At 44.2% G+C, this 26,780-nt stretch overlaps 1 protein-coding gene across 7 annotated transcripts in view; it reads right to left on the reverse strand.

Moving 5' to 3' along the window:
* Positions 1–26,780, reverse strand: part of BRD9 (bromodomain containing 9) — a 748,767-nt gene that overhangs the window by 180,174 nt on the left and 541,813 nt on the right. For all 7 annotated transcript variants that reach the window (XM_044065138.1, XM_044065137.1, XM_044065136.1 and 4 more), the window contains one exon: positions 14,792–14,851. In XM_044065138.1, coding sequence (XP_043921073.1) covers positions 14,792–14,851 — 60 coding nt within the window. The remainder of the gene's footprint in view (positions 1–14,791; positions 14,852–26,780) is intronic.

Genomic DNA, 26,780 nt, shown 5'->3' on the forward strand with positions numbered 1-26,780 from the left:
TGCCTTCATCCACAGCTCTGGTGACTGACTCAAAGATGTCAACCAAGTTGAGCAGGCATGAGTTACCCTTCACAAAACCAAACTGTGTGGGATCCAGAGTTTGGAGATTTCCTATATCCTTGTTTATTAGGTCCATGGTGCTGCATTCCATAGCTTTGCATTTCAGACTCGTCAGGCTAATGGGGCGAATAGTTCCCAGGGTCTGTAGCCGCTCCTCCTTTGTGGAGAGGGATGACTGTAGCAGGGCGCTATGCAGTAGGGACAAAGCCTGAGGTGAGGATGTGATTGAACCGGGCACACAGGTGAGGTGCCAGTTCACTCTGTAGTTCATGTAGAACACAGCCACGGATATTGTCAGGTCCCATGGAAGCTGTATTCTTGGCCATGGACAGTGCTGTTTTAACCTGTGAAGCAGTAATACTGGATGCCTGGCAATCTACTGGTACTGAGATTTGTCCTTTGGGGGGGGGGGGGTTAAAGTTGGCACTGAATATGTCGGCCAGTATACTGGCAATATCTGTTGGCTCGGTACAGGAGGTATCATTGTGCAGTAGCTCAGAGCAAATGTGGGTATTGCCATGATGATTCTTTACATAACTATAGAAGGCCTTGTGGTTGTCTTTACTATCTGCTACAATTCTGTTTTCATAGTTAGTTTAGAGGATTTGATGAGGGATCTCAACTTTTTGTTGAGGCTGATAAGGGAGTTTTTCCAGTGCTGGGACTTCACCTTATTCCGTATCAGTTTCCTTCTTCTGTTGTAGAGTTTGTTTATGGCAGGAGACCACCAGATTGGCTTCCTTTTTTTGGAGGAGAGCATCTTGGTTCTATTGGGTATGGCGAGATCCATGCATTTTGTGTACGTGTTTGTACAGTGCACTGGTGTATAATTCGGCGGTCATGCAACTATTCTCCATTTGCATGGGTGCCATGAAGTTAGCCACATCTGTTTTTAGGAGCCCAAAGTTAGCTTTGGAGAAGTTTTTCATGGTGGTTACCTTTGCGGGGGTGGGGTGGGGGTGGGAGGGATGTGGATTTCCAGGGTGATTAGTTTGTGGTGGAATCTAACCAGGGAGGAGTTAACTATTGGTGTAGAGCAACTGTCACCCATGTTAGTAATGACCAGGTCAAGGATGTTGCTACCTCTAGTGGGGGTAAGAATGAGCTAGTCCAGGGCATTTGAATTAATGAATTCCAGGAAATGTTGGGCAAGTGTATTGGTACAGGAGTTGTTTTCCCAGTTAAAGGAGGGGTAGTTGAAGTCACTCAGTATGAGTGTTAGGTTGGACCCTAATATTCTCCAATGTGCTTAGGAACGTGGAGTGTGAGTCTTGGGACACTGTTGGGGACCTATAGCAGGATATGACTTGAATCGTTGTCTTACCCAGTGTTAGCTGCACCTGAAGTATCTCTGATGCTTTATGGTGGGCTATCAGTCTGGAGGTGTGCGCATCCTTTATGAATATGGAAACACTACTGCCTTTGGAGATTCGGTCCAAGTTCTGGAGCCGAAAGGTGTGGAATGAGTTATAGCCTGGTAGTGCAGGGGGTGCTTTCTGCTCCCTTGAACCAGGTCTCTGTTACAGCACAAATGTTGATGTTCTCCATTTTAAGGAGTGCTTCGAGCGAGTGCATTTTCAGATTTAGACTTCTAGTGTTGAGCAGCATGACCCTCAGATTGCATTTGTTTGTAGTTGTTAAGGTGGTAACTGTGTCTTTGGAACACCGTCTAAAAAAGGCACTATAGGGGTGGCAAGAGCCTTGACCAGTATCCGGAAGCCCAGGGGTGACAGATGCAGGCCATCTCTGGCAAAGCATCGAGGTCCGTTAATCATGTCATCCCAGACAGAAAGATAATGGATCCCCTTAGAATGACACCAGAAGCTTAGCCAATTGTTGAAATTGATAATTTTCTGCTTGTACTGTGGTATCATTCTCGGTGATAGCAGGATGCTGCTCAGGGCTAAGGTCATACCTGCCTGTGATATATAATCCGAGAGCTCCTCCATGTCTCTTTTCATTCAGTCCAAGGAGGTACATCTGAGATCATTCACACCCACATGTACAATGACAGAGTCATATTTGTACCTGCTGTTGAGGGACCCGAGTGCGTGCGTTATGTGGTGGATCCTGGCAGCTGACTGTTACTTTTTCCTTATTCAACCTAGTGAGAGGGACATCAGTGTGCCTCACTATCGAGTCACCTATGACTAGTGTGTTGGGCATGCTGTTCTGCCTTAGGGGCTTTGGTTGAGTGGCACACTGTTTAGGAGAGTTATGTGTCTCGTGATTAGTGTTGTGCTGTGGTGGTCGAGTGCATTTCTGCCCTGGAGGTGTCTGCTATTTGGGTAAAATAATCAGCCCTTGCAAGTCTTAAACTCAGGACCCTGCAAACCATTGCCACAGCAAGTTACCACTGGTACGTTTTGGTGAAACATCCCTCACATAATGTTTTGTAACGTCAAATCTTTCCCTCCAATTCTTTTTCTTTCTTTTATTATCCCACTCATCTTTCCACCATGCTGTTAAATAAAAATATTTAATTATACCACTTAATTTATCCCCCTTACTACCGCATTACATTTAACAACCTAGAATTTAACATTTTTAAGTTAAACAACATAGAACCTTCTTATATTGTGCTTTTTTGACTTTAAAAATATTCCAGCTCTATACCACTGAAGCATTCTGAAAATGTTCACAGATAGCTGGCTCACTCTGCTGAGTGAAAAAGCCCTAACCATGTCACACACAGCCCAAGTTCAAACAGCTGCAAGGGTAATGAAGAAGCCACAAAGGTGAGAATGGGAGTGAAAGGACAATGCTAGCTTGCCCATCCTGTGGGGGAAGTGAGTGGAGGGTTTTGGTCAGCTACATTCATAATCAAGCAAGTGGCGATTTGAAGGGAATGAAAGCAGCACACAGCGAGGGTCATGAGCTTGGCACTAAACTAGCAGGTTATTGCAGCTCTAACTGTGGATGTGTGGGAACTTGGATGTGCAGGGAAAGTCCATATAAACAGCAGGAAGAGAAGGTTCAACTCCACCCCCACATGAGAGTGGAACAGAGAAGCCCACGTTCAAAAAAAAATGATATAGTGTGTTACACTACCTTCCAATGTTGGCTGTTTTACTTACTCATACAATGGTGTTTACACATTCCTGTGCTGAAAAGTTGTAAAGTTAGACTTTTCTTATTTATCATATATTAAATCATTAAGCATCCATCTAGGAAATACTGCCCAGATTAAGAATTTTTTTTTTCTATTTGAGCTCTATGTTTATGTCTTGGCATCTTATCACCTGAAGTACTACAACTTCCTTGAGTTACAACTCCAGACTCTGGAAAAGATCGCCTACTACTAGTGCAGAACCACTCTACTCCTTGGATAAATGTACTCCATATTACTATCATATAATGCCAGCTCTTCAAAATTTCCACTTGTTGCTTGTTTGACACCATCTGATTTATAATATTCTGGCCCAGGTTTAGTCAGTTCTACATGGCCTGATTTTTCTCTAGTACCATACTGTCCAGCCAGTGCTTCCCACTTGGTCATCTTAGGACTAATAGTGGCTCTGTGGGTGCAGCTCAAGTCCTCCAGGATTTGTTCCTTCACCTACTAGGCACCATACTTTTGGATGTTGCTACTCCAGTAGCTTCAAGAGTCTCTGAGATTTTGTGGTTTCTCACAGATGCAGACCTTTTTTTCAGCTAGCCTTTTAAGTTGTTTATTATTTTTTTTTAACTATTCAAATCAGCCCACCCACCTCTTCAATTTTTTTTGTGTGTGTACATATGTCTTCTTTTATGTTTTACTTCATGCACAGTGCTTAGTGTTAAACATAGAAATAAATTTCAACATGCCTCGCTAAAGTCATAGTCAGATGAAGCTCTGACTATAACCCAGGTGACCAAAGCTCAATTAGCAGTTTGGGTGCCTGACAGTACAGACAGGAAGACTGGGAGCTCTGGTCAACTCACACCACTTGCTTTGAAAACACAGCCTTAGACAAAAGGGTACATTAGGGTTTAGGGAGCTGGTGCAGGGAGGACGTCTTTGTGACCACCCAAACTAGAGATGGTAGCCTTTGTAAGCTGTAAAAGAACATGCATGCATGCACAGATAAATGGGCAAAGGTAGCTCTTGTAGTGATGTAAGTTATAACATCATCACCATAAGACAAATATGCCAAGTAATACTGCTATCACTGGCAGGAAGCCAGAAATAATAAACTCCCCACTGGCTGCCTGGATAACAGCACCCTTCCCTTGTACTGCTGTCACCCTAGGTGGAAGTGATGGAACCTCCACACAATAGGAACATATAGGCTTGATATATGGCAAGTGGTGAAGAAGAAAAATATCCAGAATGTGAACATTATAGACATCTCAGTAATTTGACAGAGTACTAAATACGCGCTACATGAAAATAAGTCAGTACATTAGGTTTAAATAATGCAAGCAAAACCATACATTAGTTAGACATCTGTCACACATGGGTAGCACTGCACAAGAAAATGTCCTTCACAACCCTCCAAGAGCACCTACTGAACTTGAAATATTCAAGCAAACTATCCAGCAGTAAAGTACAGTTTTGTACCTACCATAAATGTAGATGTTCGAGGATTCCCTTGCTGCAGTCCTGACAATTGGGTATAGTCCGCGTCCCAGTCGGCCCGAATACCAGAGTATAAGGCTGACGTCGGTCATGGCGCCTTAGACTGACGTCAGTACGTCAGGGTACTAATGCGCATGACCGACGTCATTTCCTCAGTCTTTTCTTGCCCCAGATGTCAGAAGACCCAAAAAGACAAGTCCCAAAAACAACCTGCACCAAAAAACATGTACAATATATACAGTAATATATACAAAAAATACAATCATGAAAACTCACCTACACAACCACCCTGAAACACAGAGGGGAAGGAGGGAGGGTAAATTGGACTGCAGCAAGGGAATCCTCGAACATCTACATTTATGGTAGGTACAAAACTGTACTATGCTCTTCGTCTTCCCTTGCTGCAGTCCTGACAATTGGGTAGAATCCCAAAGCAGAGGTAAGGGAGGCTGGCAAATTATAAAGTAGCAGGAGCTGACAACATGCCTTGTAAAACAGCTGTGGCAAAACCAGCTCTAGTCTTAGAGTATATAGGCAGGTGATAATGCCTAGAGAAAGTATGCACTGAACTCCAAGTAGCTGCTTCCAGAATATCCTTAGTTGCCACCCCCCTTAGAAATGCTGTTGAAGTGGCAGTAGCCCTAGTGGAATGAGGCCTAATCCCAGCTGGAACCTCTTTGCCATGATGGGAATAACAAAATGCAATGCAAAAGCCAATCCACCTAGAAATAGTTTGTTTTGACACAGGCTTGCCCTGTGAACTCAAAGCAAAAGAAACAAGTAACTGCTGAGACTGCCTAAAATCTTTAGTCCTGCTCAAATAATAACGCAATTGCCTGTGTACATCTAAAGTGTGCAAAATCTTTTCCCCTTTATTTTGAGGATCTGCAAAAAGTAGGCAAATGAATAGTTTGGTTTAAAGCCACACTAGAAACCACCTTAGGCATAAAGGAAGGATTAGTACGTAATGATACCCTGTCCTTATGGAAAATCAAAAGGGCTCTACTGCCATAAGGGCCTGCAACTCAGACACCCTTCTTGCAGAAGTAATAGCCAACAGAAAAGCAGTCTTCCATGACAAATATTTCAATTCAGCAGTAGCTGCAGGCTCAAAAGGTTGTAGAGTAAGTTTTTCCAACACAAAATTGAGATCCCAAGCAGGAGTAGGAGCTCTCGTGGGGTCTTATATTCTTTGCCCCTCTAAGAAACTGCTTGAACAAAGGATGCGAAAACAAAGGTGGGTCACAATCATAGTGAGCTGAAATTGCTGCAGCATGAATCTTTATGGAAGAGAAGGACAAACCTTTGTCCAATAATTCAGTAAGATATTGAAGAGCCACACTCAAATTAGGCTCTGAAATCTCCAAATTCTTTGTTGTACTCCAAAATAAAAATCTCTTCCATTTTTCTGCGTACACTCTTCTAGTACTAGGCCTTCTAGCTTCCATAATCACATTTAAAACTTGTTGAGGAAGCTGAGACCTACCATGCTTCAACACAGAATATGCCAAGCTGTGAGATGAAGAGATTGAAGCTTGACATTGAGCAGATGACCGTCCTTCTGAGATAACAGATGAGGAATCAGAGGTAAAGGCCATGGAGGCTTCTTTACAAGACTCCTTAGAAGTGGGTACCAGTGTTGCCGAGGCCAATCTGGAGCTATCAAAATCATCCTTGGCCTGTCCTGTCTGACCTTTAGTAATACCTTTGGAAGAAGAGGTAGAGGTGGAAAGGCATAGACATGAAGGTTTTTCCAACTGAAAGACAGAGCATCCACTTTCCAAGCTGTGTGATGAAACCCCTTTGCGCAATACTTTGGCAGCTGGTGGTTTAGTGGAGAAGCGAACAGATCTATGTCTGGAGTTCCCCATGACACTGTCAATTTCTGAAATACATGAAGATCCAGTTTCCACTCGTGGGGATCCATGATTTGTCTGCTTAATACATCTGCTAGGGAGTTCTGTGCTCCTGGCAGAAACCTTGCCTGAAGAGTCAGTTGCAGGCTTAACGCAGTCTCCCATAAAATCATTGCTTGCCTGCATAGAGGATAAGAATGTGTTCCCCTTGCTTGTTGATGTACCACATGACAGTTGTGTTGTCTGTCAGAATCAACACCTGCCCTGGAAGAAGTAACTCCTTGAACGCCATCAATGCAAACTGGACTGCTAACATCTCCTTCATGTTGATATGTAGATGCTGTAGTCTGGCAGGCCACTTGTCTTGTATCCACTTTCCATTTAGATGAGCTCCCAAGCAGTCTCCGAGGCATCTGTCGTTAAAATCTGACTCGCCTCTGGCCGGGTCACAGAGAGTCCCTTGTTTAGGTGACATTCCTGAGCCCACCACAAGAATTCCTTTTGAAGGCAAGGTATTATTTGAATGACAGTGTCCAAATCTTGGCAGTGCTGTGTCCATACATTTTTGAGATACCATTGCAGCTTCCTCATATGCAGTTTGGCATTGGGAAGCACCAGAATACAAGATGCCATGAACCCTAATGCTTGAAGGACTGTCCTTGCAGTCAGCACGGACTGATGAGATAGTTGATGGAAGTAAAGTGACAGACTCTTTTGTTTGTCCGGGGTTAAAAAGGCCATCTGGGCTGCTGTATTCAGTCTCACACCCAGAAAGCACATGTCTTGAGAGGGTACTAGACTGGACTTTATTTCGTTCACAGAATACCCTAGGCATCTTAGCACTGCTATGACATATTCCAGATGCTGTAGAAGGTGTTCCTTTTCTTGAGCCAGAATCAGGCAGTCGTCCAAGTAAGGATAAATTTGAATGCCTTGAAGCCTGAAGTAAGCTATCACTGGAGCCAGAACCTTTGTGAATACTCTGGGCAGTAGATAAGCCAAAGGGCAATGCAGAGAACTGATAATGAAAATCTCCAGTTCGAAACCGCAGATACTTTCTGCAACTTAGCCTTATGGGCACATGAAGGTAAGCTTCCTTGAGATCCAAAGTTACCATCCAGTGATCCTTGCCCAGCAGAGGTAACAGTTGCTGTAACGTCAACATCTTGAACTTGGGAATGTCCAGATAAGTGTTGAGGATAGATAAATCCAAAATTGGTCTCCACGTGTTCCCCTTCTTTGGTACTAGGAACAGGCGAGAATAAAATCCGAAGCCCCTTTCTGATACAGGGACTGGCTGAATAGCCCCTATCTGGAGTAACTGAGAAACTTGCTTGTGAGCCTCTTTTCTTTGTGGAGGAGGAACATCTGGCATGCCTTTGAAAGGGGGCATTGTGTGGAAATAAAATCTGTACCCGTGATGAATGATATCCAGCACCCATCTGTCTTGAGTGATTAAATCCCAATTTTCTTTGAAGAGAGACAATCTTCCTCCCAAAGGAGCTGCCAGACGAGAGTCCACTGGCAGCTGAAAAGGCAGGTCATTGGTTCTGCTTACGAAAGGACTGACCCCTGCCCTCACCAGAAGTCTGAGCAGGTGAACTGTCTGATCTAGGCCTAAACGAACCTTGAGCCCTGCCCCTACCACGTCTAGACCTACCCCTAGACTGGGAACCATAAGCAGGATATGTCCACCCCTTAGCAGGCCAATTTCTACTAAACTTGGAGGCTGCACCTGCAAAATCTTTAACAGTCTGCATAGACTTAGCTTTGTCCTCCATTTTCTTTAAAACTGCTTCCACAGGCGGTCCAAACAACACATCAGACTGTAAAGGAGCATCCAAAATCCTGGTCTTAACATGCTCAGCTAAATTCTGATCCTTCAACCATGCATGTCTGCGAAGAACAGAACTAGTAGCAGCCACCCTCGAGGAGGCCTGAACAGCATCAAAACCACACTGCAAAGAATGCTTACCCACTTGTTCAGACACATGAACCAAATCCAGCAATTCTTTACACTCAATACCTTCCGCCAAAGCATCCACCTTAGATTTCAATTGTGAAAGGAGATAATTCTGATATTTCAGCATATGAAACTGACAATTCAACGCCCTCATGGCTAGAGTGGAAGAAGTATATACTTTCTTACCCCACCTATCCAAAGCCCTTGCCTCTTTATCAGAGGGTACAGGATTTTTAACCACAGAAGCTTTAACACCTTTAGGCCCCTGAGAAACAGTTTCTGGGTCGCCCTGGGACTCTTAAACAAATACTTATGAGCTTGGCCACCCTATAATACCTATCAGGCTTAACAGGAGCAGGAGGCAAGGAATCAGGGTTCAGAGAAGCCTCTGCAAAAACATCCTCCACCACATTCAACACAGGAGGAATAGCTAAGGGCCTATGCTGGGGCAAAAACAAGAATTCCCTAAGCCGTTTTCTGGAGTCAGAGTAATCTTGGCCTTCCCATTTAAAGTGCTCCCTCATGGAGTGAAGAGTCTCTGAAAATGAGAAATCCTCAGGAGGAGAAGCTGAAGGAGTGGAATCATCCACATCAGAATCAGAATAAGTAGGAAACTCTTGCAAGTCTTCCACAGAAGACTCTGAAGCCTGTGAACACTGTTCAAAACTATCAAACTCCTGTTCCACCCTAGGCCTCTAATCAGGTGGGGGCATAGAACCTCTAATCAGAGTAATCAAATCTTCTGCCATTTTAAGCATATGTTTCTTAGGCACAGAGCCCGAAATGCTAGGAGAAGCCCCTACAGAAGCTGAACTTGGCCTTCCTCTAAAAGAAGCTTTGGCAACAGAAGGAGAGGCCCTAACTACCTTGGGAAGAGAGGGAAGAACAGCTACCTGAGAAGCCCCCTCAGCCTGGCCTACCTCCTGAGAGGGCACATCCTGTAACAGTAAAGTATCTGCCTGAGACTCCATAGAGACTCCTGGCAAAACCTCTGGCTCCCCTGAGCCTTCTAAAGGACCGGCGTCCGGGACTGCGGTTCCTCACCCTAGACTTCACTGTTTTGTCCTTGCGCTTCTTAGATGAAGCAGGCGTCGGAGCATCCGACGGCATAGTATAATTGCAACGCTTCCCAAACACTAACCTAGCACAATCAAGCCTCCTCTTAATAGTGCGCTTGTTAAATCTAGCACAAGAGCGGCAACCAACAACGTCGTGCTCAGGCCCTAAACAAGGTATACACAAAGTATGATAATCCCTATGCGGTATCTGCTTCCCACAAGAAATACAGTTATTCACTTTTTCTGACATCCGGTTAAATACTGAGGCAAGAAAAAACCAAAATGTTCCCCAACGGGGTTACTTAGCCAACTCTGAATTCGGTCTGAAACTCCGGTTCGGAAAATCTCAGAACGCCAACCTGCACTCGCAAAATTGCTTCTGCATCGGACCATGCGGCAAAAAAGACTGAGGAAATGACGTCGGTCATGCGCATTAGTACCCTGACGTACTGACGTCAGTCTAAGGCGCCATGACCGACGTCAGCCTTATACTCTGGTATTCGGGACGCGGACTATACCCAATTGTCAGGACTGCAGCAAGGGAAGACGAAGAACATCCAGGTCTGCACTGATACTATGTCAGTAAGCAAAGCTCAAATTAACAAAGCTTTCATTAGTGGTCAAATGAAATTTTGGTTTAAAGTAGCAGCAGCAGCATTTCTAACAAACACTAACCATCTCATCCGCAGACTATACCAAAACACAACCTTTTCAGTCAAACTCTAAAAGGGTATCAGCTCTGGGGGACTATAGACTTGCATGAAAGCAAAAGAAAAAAAAATCCAGGAATATGTTTATACCTGCAGACTCCATCCAAAATACTTAGCTTATAATATTTCTCAGTTTAGTGGTTTGCAATTTCTAGAATCAATATGACAGACATTAGACCTATCGGAAACTGGAAGAATGACCATGCTGGCTACTTACTGCCACTTAGGCCACCATTAAGTATAAGCCTTCTAGTCAATACATGAAGGACTCATTAGGTACTACTATGTAAATACCAACAAAGGGAACAAGATCAGTCTCTAGGAATACATCAAATACTGTCAGTTCTAGTACATTTTACTATTGTACCTCTAGGCATGTACAGGCCAAACTGGCACTAGCAGTACAATCAATTTAGTCCATTTATGTACAGGTCTTCTGAATACTTAAAGCACTCTTTTTGAGCATTTTAAAATTAATCCCTTTAAAAATTAAGTTCAGTTCTTGGGCACACTCTAAGCTTCAGTCCTTTTACATAATGCACATCTGGTCTCTTCAACAATGCTAAGTGCTCAATCCTTTTAACTATTAAAGTATAGTCACTGCAGGTGCTACAAAATACATCTCAAGTCTTGAAATATAGTAGTTTAAGTGCTGTTCTCAATGTTTCTGGCTAAGAAGGTAGCAAGAAAGTGTGTATGGCTGCCATCTCCACATTGGTTTTAGTTCATCATTTATGTTATAATCCAAAAGTAACCAAGGAGTGGGGATGGGAGACAATAAAGTGGAGATCTTAAAAAAGCATAAAGCAAAGTAGATCTTTTTATCATGCTTTGGTGAATACAAATAGAACTAAGGACAGGGACATAAGTGGAACAAGAACGAAAAGAACAAAAACTAGTAATGCCCCTGGCTAACAAAAGCTACTAAAGAAATCATGACTAACAGGGGCAAAGCATGGGAAGTTTGCCTTAAATCTAAGAATACATCAGACCTTACTCATTATAAACAGCTCCGTAACCAAGCTAATAAAGTCATCTCTAAAGACAAACAGCACTACTTTTGGAACCAGCAAATTAATAGAAAAAGTAATTCCAAAATGTTTTAGTCTTCTAGCAATAATTTCCTGTACCCTGGTGCCAAACCCAATCCCTGTCCACACCCCAACAAGCCTCCTGAACAAACAGCAAGTGTCTTTAACTCTTACTTTATTGATACCATTGCCAATATTACCTCTTCTTTTCCCCTTCCTCTCCCAAACAACACTACTTCTTGTCCATCTCATGCACTACCTCAGAACTTTCCCAACACTTCATATACTACTCACAATCCCTCTCCATCCACTGATACTCCCTTGCCAAACAGCATACAACTGACTTCTCAGCCACATTTCAATCTCTCTCCCTTCCCTACCCCTTATATCAAAAAACTTCTTCTAAAATTAAAGCCCTGCTCCAACTCTGCTGACAGAATTCCTGCCAAATTTCTTAAACTCAATGTAGACTCAGTGGCCTACCCCATTAGCATTCTGATAAAGAGATCCATCCAAGAGTCTTACATCCCTGGCCTCTGGAAAAAAAAAGCTATAATATTACCAGTTCATAAAGGTGGCCCCTCAGCCGATATCTCCAGTTTCTGACCCATTGCTATACTTTCCCAGTCTCTAAAATTCTAGGAAAAATGTGTTCAAAAACAAGTCTTGGACTACCTTCTAAAATACAAAATTCTCTCCCCTACTCAGCACGGTTTCCGTCCAGGACATAGCACATTCGTTGCACCAATATCCTTCTTAGACATAGTTAACAAAGCCCACAACTCAGGAAACATTGTATCAGCCCTTTTCTTGGACTTATCAAAAGCATTTGACACTATCTCTCACTCTATCCTCCTCTCTTAGCTCTCAAGTACTGGCCTACCTCCCCAGTCACTTAACTGGTTCAAAAGCTACTTTTCTGACAGACAGCATCCTATTAAATGGCAGAACTCCATTTCATCTTACATTCACAACTTTACAGGTGTACGCCAAGGCTCAATTTCAGGCCCTCTTCTGTTTAACATTTTTATTAACAATCTCCACCAAGCTATCCAGCAGGGCTCCATAGTCCAGTATGCAGACGACTTCAGTATAGTCTGCTCAGCTCAATACCCAAACATACCTTAATAAAAGAATCACAAGCCTAAAGCAGATGCCCTACGCTGACCGCCTTAAAAAACTCCAGCTATACTCTTTCGCATATCGTCTACTCAAAGGCAGTCTATGCTTAACATACAAGGCCATGTCAAACCCAGAGCTGTTGGACATGCTACACTTAAAGAAATTCCAATCCCTCAGAGCCACACGCTCCAGGGATCCAAACCTTGTCATCACAATAAACAAAACATGCTGGAGGGATAGGTTCCTGACCCAGAGACTCCCCAGACCCTGGAATAGACTGCCCATACATGTCAAGCAGAGTGCCTCTTTGGCCCTCTTCAAAAGGAACCTTGACGAATGGATGAGAGAAAGGAAATTTACCCCGGGGATCACGTCAGTCGCCCTTGCTAGACAGGGGTCCAGGGAAGTAAACAGTGTGGGAAGAAATAGCCAGGGAATTGTTATGGCTAGGCTTGTATAGGCCCTAGGGTTTTCATAGATTCATAGATTAGTACTAGACTAACTGCCTTTGTGGGCCATTTTAAGCCTAGCCAATTATCCCTTGTGAGATTCAAACCTGGCACCTTGTGTTTGTAAGGCAAACACCTTAATCATTAGGCCACCCTCCCAACCCTCATTAGGCCACCCTCCCAACCCGATAGTCTAGTACCAACTAATAGGGCTGATAGCCTAGTACCAACCTATGAACCTATAATAAAGCAAACCACCCAAGTTGCATTTTCCACAGTAGAAACTGTCTAAATAAATCAACGTTTTGTCTAAATCCTTAAAAAAAAAAGCAAACTTATGATTTTTATTCCCAAGATAAATTCACCTTATCATCACAATGAATAAAACATGCTGGAGGGATAGGTTCCTGACCCAGAGACTCCCCAGACTCTGGAATAGACTGCCCATACATGTCAAGCAGAGCACCTCTTTGGCCCTCTTCAAAAGGAATCTTGACGATTGGATGGGAGATGGGAAATTCATCCCGGGGATCACATCAGTCACCCTGCTAGACAGGGGTCCAGGGAAGTAAATATTGTGGAAAGAAATAGCTGACTTTAAAATGTTCTCTCACCTCCACCAAAATTGAGTTAGTAACCCCCCACTAAGCTATTAGGAGTAATTATTGATGAAGAACTCAAATGTGATCTTCATATGCAAAACAATATAAGCAATACCCACAAAAAACTGCGGTTACTCTACAGACATCAAATTTCCTCTCTCCTTTCGAAACAAGCATTAGCACTCTTACTTTCTGCTAACTTATTGTGCTCCTTTATTAATTTACTTGCAGTGTTCCTTGAAAGCTAAATTAGAAACATCCTACAATAAGACTGCTAAATTTGCCATAAATAGGCGCTACTCTACTCATCACTGTAGTGTCCTAAAACAATTACAAATAGCTTGAACTCCCCCACTATCTACTCATCCTCCAGCTCACAACCACTCAAACTGATATATAAGTGTCACGACTGTCCTGCACTCAGCTCCTTATTTACCCTTTACAATCCATCTCGGCCTCCACATTCTGACCACCAACATCTTCTCTAAATATACAAACCCAAAGTATCTTCAGGTCAATTACTATACTCCTGGACAATTTCCAAAATATGGAATAAACTTCCAGCATCTATCCGCTTACAACCAAGACCTTCTAACTTCAAAAGTGCACCACACAATCATTTCTTCTCCAAATGAATATGTAACTGTTCAGTTCCAACCTCCGCAATTACTTAAACAATCTACTAATTAATCCCTGAATCTGTCTATAGCCAGCTTTTCCTCATAATTCTTTTTTTTTATTTTAAATTCCTAATGAACTTTTTACCTAACTCTCCCTCTTGATATCACTTACCTCCTTATTCCTTTTCCCCATTTCAACTTACCTTCTACTTTACTAATCTCCTTCTCTCCTATCTTTTTATTGTCCTTTAACGTCTACTTTCCTCCTCGTACCCCCTCTTTTGTTTCTCCTTTACTTATTTCCCTTCTTCCTTCCTTACACCATGCCATTATAAACTTATACCTATATGCCTTTCGCACTAACTTAGATTCATATTTTTCTACTGCTTGATCTAAATAATGCCTCAAATTATATACTTTTTTATTCTGCATATAACAGTTTACTTCAAAAATCACTGTATTATGCTCTGTACTATTTTCAAATTATTGTGCCTCTGTACTATTACTATGCCTAACTTTTCTGTTTATACATTGTTTTATTCAGTCATATTTCATTCTATGTAATTTTATAAACTTTTTTTTTTGTAATTGCATGTATTACTTTTTTACATTGGAGCTTTTCTCCCCAGGCCTCCACTGAAAATGGGCTAGCTCAGCCAGTGGACTTTCCCAGTAAAAAATGTAAATAAATAAGTAATAATTATAAAAAAATAAATAAAATAAATAGCACATTGCCTTATGTAATTTTATGACACTCACCTGAATTTCAGAAACACCTGGTTTGCTTTCTTCTTGGGATTTTATTGGAATATTTCTTTTCTACAATAAAAATATTACTATTATTTTATTTTTAGAAATTTATAATTTAACCATTTTTGTACTGTATAACACATGTTTAAATATACAAATTAACAAGGAAATTATCACACCCAACATAAGAAAGCATTTTAACAAACAACTTAGTCTGTGCATACAAAGGCTGACTATATTGCTGTTTTTCTGCTTTTGGTACAAACTTATTTTTTTTTTCTCTCAGGAGACTGCTGCCTTCTTAGAGCAGCAGCACCAACAGCAATACTTCAGGTTTTATAAAAGTTGTGTCACACATCAGTCAAAGAAAAAGGTAATTTATCTTTGGCTACTACTAACCTTTGTTACAAGAGAATTATCTACTGACACTTTGCAATTCACTCCCCATGTGAATAAAAAGAAATATGCAGAAGAAGAATTTAGTTTCGGCTCCTGGACCTTAGACATCATTCATTTTCAATGGGAACACAGAACACAGCTTAAAGGTCAACTACAAGTGGTAAAAAGGAATGTATCCTTGCAATACTGTTTTCATTACTCTGTATCTTAAACTGCATTTCAGAAAGTCTTAGTACATCCAGTATGGAAAAAATGTTTTGAATTCTTTCAATTTTAAGTTTTAAATCATTTATGTCCTCTGTGATATTATTGTTGCAACTGCCTTCTGTTTTGTTAAGTCATTTCAGAGTGTGATGTTTTGACATCATTCTAAGTGCATCTTTTGATTCTGTGGACGGAGAAGCAGTGAGCAGTGTAGTCTGTGAGTACTATTGCAAATATCATGATACAAAAATATCTGTAATTCTTGGAAACAGTTTGCAGTTGCATTAAGGAATGGTGGAAGATGACAGAAAATTGTGTATAGACAGCTTCTGGTTGACATCTGGATCATTCTTGTGCCTTTCAACAAATTTAAGTCACATTTTACAAAGGTAAGCATGACTGTTCTTTGCTGTTTTACAAAGCACTGCCTCAAAGGAAATCAGCAGTTGTTTATGCAGGCTTACATTAGTGGGTGACTATTTTAAACAATATTAGGATCTGTGCTAGTACTGAATGACAACCTTGCTTATTGCTTGCTTCCTTTGTGTTTTATTATCCATCACTTCCGGCACACAAATCAGCATTACCAAAATTAATTATGTGATGGCGCTGATAAGAGAGTGAGCTGGGGTGTGCTACTTTTATCAGCATATTTTCAGTTCATTTTTTTTGAACAACACAAAATATTACTAAACTACAAAAATGAATTCTGAACAGCAGCAGCACATATGGGAAATAAATAACTAACAGGATGAGGCAAGGCAAACTTTTGATCTTGATAGATTATATATCACCCTTAAAATAGTCCAGGGAAGTAAACATATGCTTACACATTAATAAAAATAACAAATGAAAAAAAGGACTAATTAACATGAGTAAGGATGCACAGAGGCAGTAAAACAATAAAAATAAAAGGAGACTGGTGGAGAAGACAGCAGAATAATGCAGCAAGTACAGACTTACCTTACTGCAGCTAAGAAGCAGAGAACCAGAAACTGAGGCAGTGGTAGCTCAAGGCAGAACACAGGAAATATAATGGTATAACAAAAGGTCTGCACGGTGGAATTAAAACAACCTCCTTGTTTGAATCATGCAATGGGAATCTAGTTGACAGTACTATGGTTAAAAAGTACAGTTGTGTACACTTACCATAAATGTAGATGTTCGAATGTATTCACTGTTGCAGTCAACACTTGGGTTATCTGCCTGCAGGTAACCCTCAGTCGGCCCAAATACCAGAGACTTAGTATTTCTCCGTCGGTTGTTGTCGCTCCAGGACTGACATCAGGTTGTCAGGGGTATAAATACAGGCAGATGATGCCATTACATGAGTTTTTCTTGCCCCAAATGTCAGGAGCCCCCCAAATAGGGAGCAAAGTTATGGTGGGGAAAACACCACCAGTAAAAAGTAAACACCAATACCAATACCCCTGAAAGGGTTGAGGAATAGACACAGAGAGGAGAGAGAGAGGAAGAGACAAGGGGCCTGGAGGGAGGGAAAAGTACAGTTGGGTACACTTACCATAAATGAAGATGTTCGAGTGTATTCATTGTTGCAGTCATCACATTTCATCTGCTTGCAGTAGCCGTCAGTCTGCCTGACTATCAAAGTCTTGGGTCCTGCGTCAGCTGATGTCTAATCTTCTGTGACGTCAGGTAGTCAGGGGTATAAATCATGCAGCAGACACCATTACATCAGTTTTTCTTGCCCCAGATGTCAGGTGCCCCCCTAATGGGAAGCAAATTATATATATATATATATATATATATATATATATATATATATATATATATATATACACACATATATAGATATATAAGGTTATAGGGCGGCACAGTGGTGCAGTGGTTAACATTGTCACCTCACAGCAAGAGGTTCTCTGGTTCGATTCTCGGCTGGGGTGCCTTCTGTGTAGAGTTTGCATGTTCTCCCTGTGTTTGCGTGGGTTTCCTCCGGGTACTCCGGTTTCCTCCCAAATTCCAAAGACATGCATCTGGAGCATTTCTCCCCGGGCCTCTGCTGAAAACAGGCTCTGTGGAACCTAGTCGGACATTCCCGGTCAACAAACGTTAAATAAAATAAAAATAAATAAATATACCTCCAACAAGCATGGTAAAGGAGAATACAGGTATAGCCAAAAGAAGTCAGGGGGCTGGAGGGAGGGTAACGAGGACTGCAACAGTGAATACACTCGAACATCTACATTTATGGTAAGTGTACACAACTGCACTATGTCATTCGTGTTTCACTGCTGCAGTCATCACATTTGGGTAGATTCCCAAAGCTAAGGATGGGAGGAGGAATTTAGATAGCATTAGGAGCAGCTAAAAGGCCCTGCAAGACTGCAGTGGCAAAGCCAGCTCTGGATTTAGAGAAAAATGGCAAATGGTAATGCTTGGTGAAAGTACGTACAGAACTCCAGGTAGCAGCTTCTAGGATGTCCCTGGTAGGGACACCTCTGAGGAAGGCTGTAGAGGTAGATGCAGGTTGAATGTGATCTAATCCCCTGTGGGATAGGTTTTCCATGGTATTTATAGCAGAAATGAATGCAATGGCCTATCCATTTAGAAATGGTTTGCTTTGAAATAGCCTTCCCCTCTGCCCCTGCAGCAAATGCCACCAGCAGTTGTTCAGATTTCCTTTGAGGTTTAGTCCTGTCCAAGTAAAATCTAAGTTGTCTGTGCACATCTAAGGAGTGCAGTACCCGTTCCCCTTTGTTCTGTGGATTAGAAAAGAAGGTTGGCAAATGAATGGACTGATTAAGAGCCACACTGGATACTACCTTGGAAATGAAGGAGGGATTGGTCCTGAGGGACACCCTGTCCGCACGAAAGATGATGAAAGGCTCCCACTGCCATAAGGGCCTATAAATTCAGATACTCTTCTTGCTGAAGAGATTGCTAAAAGCAAGGCTCTTTTCCAAGAAAGGAATTTTTAACTCTGCACTTACTCAAAAGGAGGAAGAGTGCAATTTTCCAATACAAAGTTAAGGTCCCAGGCTGGAGTTGGGGCTCTCCTGGGTGGTCTTAAGTTTTTGGCCGCTCTGAGGAACTGCTTGAGCAGTGGATGAGAGAAGAGGGGTGGTTCTGTGTTGTAATGAACTGGAATGGCTGAGGCATGAATTTTGATGGAGGAAAAAGAAAGGCCCTTGTGAAGCATCTCAGTTAAATAATGAAGAATCTAAGGTAAATTGGACGCTGCTGTGCCCATCCCTCGTGTTTGGTTCCAGGCACAGAATCTTTTCCATTTTTCAGCACAAGCTTTTCTAGTACTAGGCCTCCTTGCCTCCAAAATGACATCCGACACTTGTTTACTCAGGGATGGTAATGGAGAGACTAGGTAATTAGCCAGGCTGCCAGGTTCAGGGTTTGAAGCTGAGGATGCAGAATCTGGCTCTCCTGCTGTGACAGCAAGGTAGGGGTCTGAAGCTGGTGCCATGGAGCCAGCAGGGACACACTGCGCAAGAGGGGCTACCAGTGTTGGCGTGGCCAGTCTGGTGCAATCAGTATTGTCCTTGGTTTATCCTGCTTGATCTTTAGTAGTACTTTGGAGAGGAGAGGCAGAGGAATAAAAGCATAAACTGATAGATTTTTCCAGCTGAAAGACAGAGCACCCACTTTCCAAGCTTGTTTGTAGGGAGTCCTTGTGCAGAATTTGTCCAATTGGTAGTTCTGGGGGGAGGCAAACAGGTCTATATCTGGGCTCCCCCATTTGTTTATCAACATGTTGAAAGTCTTTGGTTCCAGTTTCCACTAGTGTGGGTCCATGCAATTTCTGCTTAGTTTGTCTGCCAATGTATTTAGTTTTCCTGACAGGAAATGAGCCTGTAGATGCACTTGGTAGCTCAAGGCTGTGTTCCAGAGAGTCATGGCTACTCTGCAGAGGGGGTGTGTGAATGGGTACACCCCCTGCTTATGTACCACATTGTGCAACACAACAGTGGTGTTGTCCGTCTGTACCATTAATTGTTCTGGAAGGATGTGGTCCTTGAAGGCTGTCAGAGCATTCTGTACACCTAACATTTCTTTTTGATTGATATGCAGGTGCATTTGGCTTGAGTTCCATTTGCCCTGAATGCACTTCCCTGCCAGGGGAGAACCCCATGCATAGTCTGATGCATCTGTTATTAGGGTTTGGGCGGCAGGGGGTAGAGTGAATGGTAGACCTTTGATTTGGTGGCAGGGCTCTGCCCACTAAAGGAACTCTAACTGTAGGCAAGGAATGACAGGAATCATTTCTTCTAGATCCTGACACTGTTGACACCATAGGCTTTTTAGATTCCACTGTAGTTTCCTCTTATGCAGTTTTACATATGGAATTAGTAGAATGCAGGAGGCCATGAACCCCGAGGCTTGCAGTCTTTGCCTTGTAGATAGCAGGGGTTTTGTGGCCATCAGTTTGAAGTAAGTTGTCAAATTAATTTGTTTTGAAACCACACAAAAGACCAGTGAAAAAAGCTCTACTTTCCAAAATAAGAATTTAATAAAAACCTTTAAGTTGTCTCTCCTCTCCTAGCGCCTCGGCTACAAGCCTTTACAGAGTAAAAAAGTGAAGTTCACTCACACAGTCCTTTTATAGAGCTGCCATATCAATTAACAATTCATTACATAATAAAATCAATTCCTAATTGTTAAGCTAACAATTAACCCACGAAGTTCTGCCAATTGCACTCTCTATTCATTCCTAAAGGCTGCAAAGTTTCATATTTCATTATTAAAATTGCTTCCTTTCTTCTTAAAATCTTTTTCAGTGCATTTTCATCTCCATGTCTGTTGTATACTTGTTCCAGAATTGTAACTTTCATACTGTCTATTATACCCCCATGTTCTGAGTGAAAATGTTCTGCCACTGGACTGCTCATCTTCCTGTTTTTAACATCTCTAACATGTTCTTTTATTCTCTCAGCCAGACTTCTTTTAGTCTCCCCTATATAGCCTTTGCCACAAAAACATTTTATAAGATGTATAATCCCCCTGCTAGTGCAGTAAAATGCTCCTATAGTATTAAAACTTTTCCTCTTAATATCTTCAGCTTCTCTGATTATGTAAGGGCAAATTGCACACTTTCCACAGGGGAAAGTTCCCTTCCTTGTTATTGCACATGCTGGCTTCTGTGTTGGTCTCTCAAACCTACCTCTTACTAAAAAATCTTTTAAACTTCTCCCTCTCTGAAAAGAAATAGTAAGCTCAACATTCACCAAAGAAGGTACCTCCCTTCTTGTCTTATTCCAACTATTTTTTATCATTTCATTAAATACTTTAGAGAAAATAGTATATTTTGTGACAAAAAACATTTTTGAATATTCTCCCTTATAATTTGTGACTACATGCCGACTGCTTTTATCCTTACTCCCATAATCATGTTTTTTGCTACTTTTTCCAAATACTCTATTATAACTTAGTTTCACTTGATTTGGGTCATAACCTCTCTCCGTGAATTCATTACAAACCTTGTCACACTCTATTTTCGCTTCCCTAACATTGGTACATAGCCTTTTAACTCTTAACATTTCCCCATATGGGATAGATTTCAATGTATATTCTGGGTGGCAGCTAGTAGCAAGTACCATCCTACTCATTTCTTCAAACTTCCTATATATTTTGGCTTGAATTTTTTTGCCTACTTGCCCCTTCAAATTTATGTCCAAATAACTGATTTCTTCTCCCATTTGGATATCATCAAATTTGATTTTATATTCATTGTTGTTCAAATATTGTATAAATACCTTAGCTTCCTCTCTATCACCCTTACATATAAAAATCAAATCGTCGATAAAGCAAAAATATTGTATTACATGACCCCTGAAAAAACTATTTCTGTAGACGTGTTCCAACTCAAACAGTCCCGTGAACAAATTGGCATACGCTGGGGCAAAGGCTGCCCCCATCGCAGTTCCCATTTTTTGCTTATATAATGTCCCATCAAATTCAAAAATGTTGTTAACTAAACAAAAATTTAATAGCTCCATTATATACCGAGTCCTTGGTGACTCTTTCAAAAAATATTGCACAGCCCTCAAACCCAGTTCATGGGTAATACTGGTATAAAGACTAACTACATCCACTGTAATGAAAAATTAGAAGTTATGTACTCACCATAACGTTCCATCTGAGTAGGTGTATTCATTTGTCTGCAACCTGTGGGTTATGGATCCGATATCGGATCCGAACCGGCATGGTTTACCAGCTATGGATCCAAGCTCTCAGCTCCTCCCCTCACCCATAATGCCCTGCTCTACCCTCATGACCTCAGATCGAGTTTGCCAACAGCAAAAACACCCTGAAAAGGGTAACAGATAATATGCAGGAAACTGAAAGGCCAGGGGGATAGGAGGGCGGGATGGTTGCAGACAAATGAATACACCTACTCAGATGGAACGTTATGGTGAGTACATAACTTCTAAATCTGAAGTAGGAGATTCATTTGTCTGCAACCTGTGGGACAGAGTCCCCAGCTACCTGAATCTTGGGCGGCCATCATGGAAGGATATTCCGAGCACCCATGAGCCAAATGATGCTCTACCCTAGATGCAAGATCCAACTTATAGTGGGAAATAAAAGTATGAGATGAAGCCCACGTGGCTGCTGCACAAATATCATCTAGAGGAATCCTAGCCTTGAAGGCTGCCGAGGTAGATACTGACCGGGTTGAATGGGCATGAACACCCTCCGGTGCGGGCCTTCCTGAAGCTTGATAAGCCAATAAGATGCACTGTGAAATCCAGCGAGACAGAGAAACTTTAGAAATTGGCTTGCCCAAATTAAATTTAGCAAAGGAAATAAACAACTGGTCGGATTGCCTATGACCAGCCGTTCTGTTTAGATAAAATCTAAGTTGCCTGTGAACATCTAATGAGTGAAGCTTGTATTCACCTTTGTTTTCATATTTAGGGAAGAAAACAAGGAGGTTAATGGACTGATTAATGTTTGCTTCAGAAGCAACTTTAGGAAGAAAGGACGGGTTGGTCCTGAGGTAAACACGGTCCGGATGAAATACCAAGTAAGGAGGTTTAGCTGATAATGCTTGAAGCTCTGAAACTCTCTTGGCCGATGTAATGGCTACCAAAAAGGCGGTCTTGTAAGACAAGAATTTGAGATCCACCGTAGCCGCTGGTTCGAAGGGTGCGGTCAAGGCCTGGAGAACCAAAGAGAGGTCCCAAGGAGGAACCGCTTGTTTTACAGGGGGCCTGAGAAGAAAAGTACCTTTAAGGAAAATTTTACACAACTTGGCTGACATAAGAGGATTAGAGTCATGGCCAATGTGATAATGAGAAATTGCCGCCAGTTGTACTTTGACTGTGGAACTGCTGGCACCATCGTTAAAAAGAGTGGTTAGAAAGTCAAGCACTAAGGGGAGAGGAACCGTGAAGGGATTCAGGCCTTGCCGCTCCGCCCACAAAGAAAACCGTTTCCACTTGCTGCGGTAGACTTTCCTAGTGGACGGTTTATGAGCTGCCACCAGTATTGCCTTAACAGGTGACGAAATACCGGGAGTCCTGAGCAAGAGTGGAACTGGAGCAGCCAAGCGGTCAGCTTCAGGTTGTCCAGGTGCGGAGGAGGTATGCAGGATGGATGGGATATCAGATCCGAATGGGATCTAGAATCCAAGGAGGATTCACCTAGTGAGACCTTAGAAAGGGGAACCAGATCTGTCGAGGCCAAAACGGAGCAATGAGAATCATTCTGCAACCCACCCGAGAGGCTTTCTGAAGAACTTGGAGCATCAGAGGCAAGGGTGGATAAGCGTAAAGAAGACCGGGTGGCCAAGCATGCACCAGAGCGTCTCTTGGAGAACCTCCTGGAGTAGGTATCAGCGCGTAAAAACTGTCGCACTTGGTGTTTGAGGGAGAGGCAAAAAGATCGCATGAAGGAGTTCCCCACCGTGCGAATATGCGTTCCGCTACTTGAAAATTGAGAGACCACTCGTAAGGGGTCAGAATGGTGCGACTGAGCTTGTCCGCCAGGATGTTGGACCGACCCGGAATGTGCGTTGCTATTAGAAAGCGGTTGGTGGAGATTGCCCATTCCCAAACTCTCATGGCTTCTCGACAAAGGGGGTAAGACCTTGTTCCCCCTTGCTTGTTAATGTACCAGACCACAGACATGTTGTCTGATTGAATCGCAACTGTTCCCAAGGGAAGAAAGTCCTGAAGTGCTAGCAACGCTAAGAGCACTGCTCTCATCTCTAGAACGTTGATATGCAGTAAGGTCTCTGTATCGTTCCACGTGCCTTGGACGGTCCGGCCCGCAAAATGCCCCCCCCACCCGAGGCAGGAGGCGTCCGTGGTCACCGTGGCGAGGGGGGGAGAAGCACAAAATGGGCGGCCTCCGTGGAGATCTGGAGAGTGAAGCCACCACAGGAGGGACCGCTTGCAAGCCTTGCTGATCACAATGGGATGATGCATAGGGAGAGCAAGGTATGACCACTGTACTAAGAGAGTCCACTGGAGGATGCGCATATTGAGCCTGGCAAGAGGGAGAAGTGCTATAGCAGACGCCATGGACCCTAGAGCCCTCAGGACCAACTCCGCCGGAACAGAACTTGAGTGGAGAATGGCCCGCACCTGGAGCTGCAGATTTTGAACTCTGTCCGCAGTGAGGAAGGCTCGTAAACTCCTTGTGTCTAGCCTGGCCCCTATAAAATCTAAGAGCTGTGTGGGCGCCAGGTTGGATTTCTTTGTATTTATTGTAATGCCCAGAAAGGGAGCAAGATGGAGAAAGGAGTCTCGCCAATAATAGTAGATGCCTTGTTGGGGCGGTAAGAAGCCAGTCGTCCAGGTAGGGAAAGACCTGCACCCCCTGAAGCCTCAGGTAGGCCGCTACCACTGCTAATACTTTGGTGAACACCCTGGTGGCTGTGGTGAGACCAAAGGGAAGGACCCGGAACTGGTAGTGACTGGCTCCCAGCCGGAAGCGGAGGAACCTCCTGGAGCGCCTGTCCATCAGGATGTGGTAGTACGCATCTTTGAGGTCTATAGAGCACATCCAGTGATTTTCTCCCAGAAGGGGGAGAATAGATTGCAGAGTGACCATTCGGAATTTTTCCTTGGGGACTGCCAGATTCAAGAGAGAAAGGTCTAGAATTGGTCTTAGTTCCCCCGTCTTCTTTGGCACTAAAAAGAACCTGGAGTAGAACCCTGATCCGATCTGGTCTGGGGGGACGGGCTGGATGGCTCTTTTCTTTAGCAGATGGCCAATTTCTGCCAAAGCGGCCTCCCATTGACCGGGTGGAACGTCGGGGAGGGCCTTCAACTTTGGAAAGTGAAGAAAAGGGATGCGGTATCCTCTGGATATGATTTGGAGAACCCAGCGGTCTGATGTTATGGACTCCCATGCCACTAGGTGCCCCAAAAAACGTCCCCCGACTGCCTCCAGAGTGGAGCAGCCGGGCAACCCCTCAGGGTTGCTGCGCGGGCCGTTCAGAGAAAGGTTCTCTGGACCCGAAGTTTCTGGGAGCCCCTCTGCCTCTAGGGCGGCGTCCTCCCTGTCCTCCTCTGCCACGGAAGGACTGGTTGTCCAGAGCAGGCTGGGACTGCTGCGACTTCCGGAACCACATCTTCTTCTGACCCTTTTGGTTCCTAGAGTAGGGCCTCTGGGGTGCAGAGAAGCGGATTCCGACGGCAGACAGCGTCTTCCGTCCTTCTCGCTCTGGGTCAAGGTTTCGAACGGTTTTGCCAAAGAGGGCAGAACCATCAAAGGGGCGTTCGCAACGATGCTGTGAAGGGCTCAGAAAAATCGCAGTGACGGAGCCAGGCCTGACGTCTAGTGACTAGGCCTGCCCCTGCGGCTCTAGCGGCGCCTTCCGTAGCGTGGGAGAGTAGCCGCATAGAGGTATTAATAACTGATCTAAGAGTGGCCATGCGGGTGGAGTGCAGCACCCTGTCCTCCTCCGACATGGACTCTGGGGGAGATGCAGCGTATTCTTTAATGAGATCTCGCTGCATCCTAATGACGTGTGCCAGGTAGTTCAGCGCCCTTACCGAGAAGGTCGCTGAACTAAACATCCGCTTCCCCAAGCGGTCCATCATCCGAGACTCCTTGCTCGGGATGGACTGAGGCACTCTCCTGAGCAAGTTCCCTCTTGGTGGCCGCCGCCGTCAACATGGCATCTACCGGAGGCCCCTTACTCCAATGGGCACGGTCGGACGGTGGGCTGAGGATCCTATCGGGCCTCTTAGGAATTGGCTCCACGGTGTCCGGTTCCTTCCACGCCCTGGTGGTAATGAGGTCCACCAGGGGGTCGGCAGGAGGGACACCCAAGCGGTAGACGGGCCCGCTTCAAATGCCTCCAAGAACACGGACTCGTCCGAGGAAGACTTGGGGGCAGACCACCCCCCCCTTATACGGAGCATTTCCATGATGTCCCCAAATGAGACATCCTCGGGGGGTGACCGTGGGGAGCCTTCCCCTTCCTCCAAGTCCGTGTCTTCCGTGAGAGACTCGGGGGAGTCAATGTGCCTCCTTTTGCACGTATGCTTGCGAGGAACATCCTCTGTGGGGCTGTCAGAGGACTCCTCGCAAGCAGCAACCTGTTCCATTGGAGCAGCTTGGGGCACAGAAGCGGGCTGTCCCAAGGGCCGGATGGTGGAAGCCTGGGCCAGTGCAGAGGGAGCGCGGGACGGAGCCGAAACAAGTGCCGGGGGTCCGGAGACCCTCAACAGGGCCCTCTCCACTACATCAAACGCCGAAGGGGAGCCAACCTCGACCAAAGGATCCGACAATGGCTCCCCTCGGATCCGAAGAGTGGATCGGAGCCGGCGCGGCGCCGGATCCGAAGGGACAGTGCGCTCCGACACAGACGGCGCCGAAGGAGCACTGATCCCCCCGGATCCGAGGCTCGGATCCAGGCTCCGAGAGGTCGGATCCGATGCACTCGAGGGCAGGGTCGGATCCGAAGTACAAAGTACTATCGGCGCCGACCCACCCCGCTCGGCTGCTCGGCTCCAGCTGCTCCGAACCCAGATAGCGGGTCAGAGAAGGAGCAATCGGTTTGAAAAAGGGTGTTGAGCTCCCCCCCAGAGGGGGGGGGGGAGGCAAGAGCACTCCCATCTGCATCTGGGCCTGGATGAACCTTCTCATCATCCGGTCCAGATCAGCATCAGAAGGCTATCGTGGATCTCGGCGAGGTTACCGAGGTAGGCCTGGAGTGCCTCCTCGATAGCCTCGACGGAGATCGGGTCTCCTCCTCCTCAGGTCGGTGAAAAACACACTGGAGACCGGGCCGAGAAGGAGGAGACCGAGCCGACAATGGAGCCGACAACGGGCCGGGGGAGAAGCCCGCTTGGCTGGCAGGGCCGAAACAGAGGTCTCGGCCCGCCGCTTATGGTGCTTCTCCCTCCGGTCCCTTTTCTTAGCATCCCTCTCCTCCGAACCAGAAACGGGAGGTTGAGTCCCA

The sequence above is a fragment of the Protopterus annectens genome, chromosome 3.part0 (genome assembly GCF_019279795.1).
Source record: "Protopterus annectens isolate FY-2018-M chromosome 3.part0, PAN1.0, whole genome shotgun sequence".
In the NCBI taxonomy this organism is placed as follows: domain Eukaryota; kingdom Metazoa; phylum Chordata; order Ceratodontiformes; family Protopteridae; genus Protopterus; species Protopterus annectens.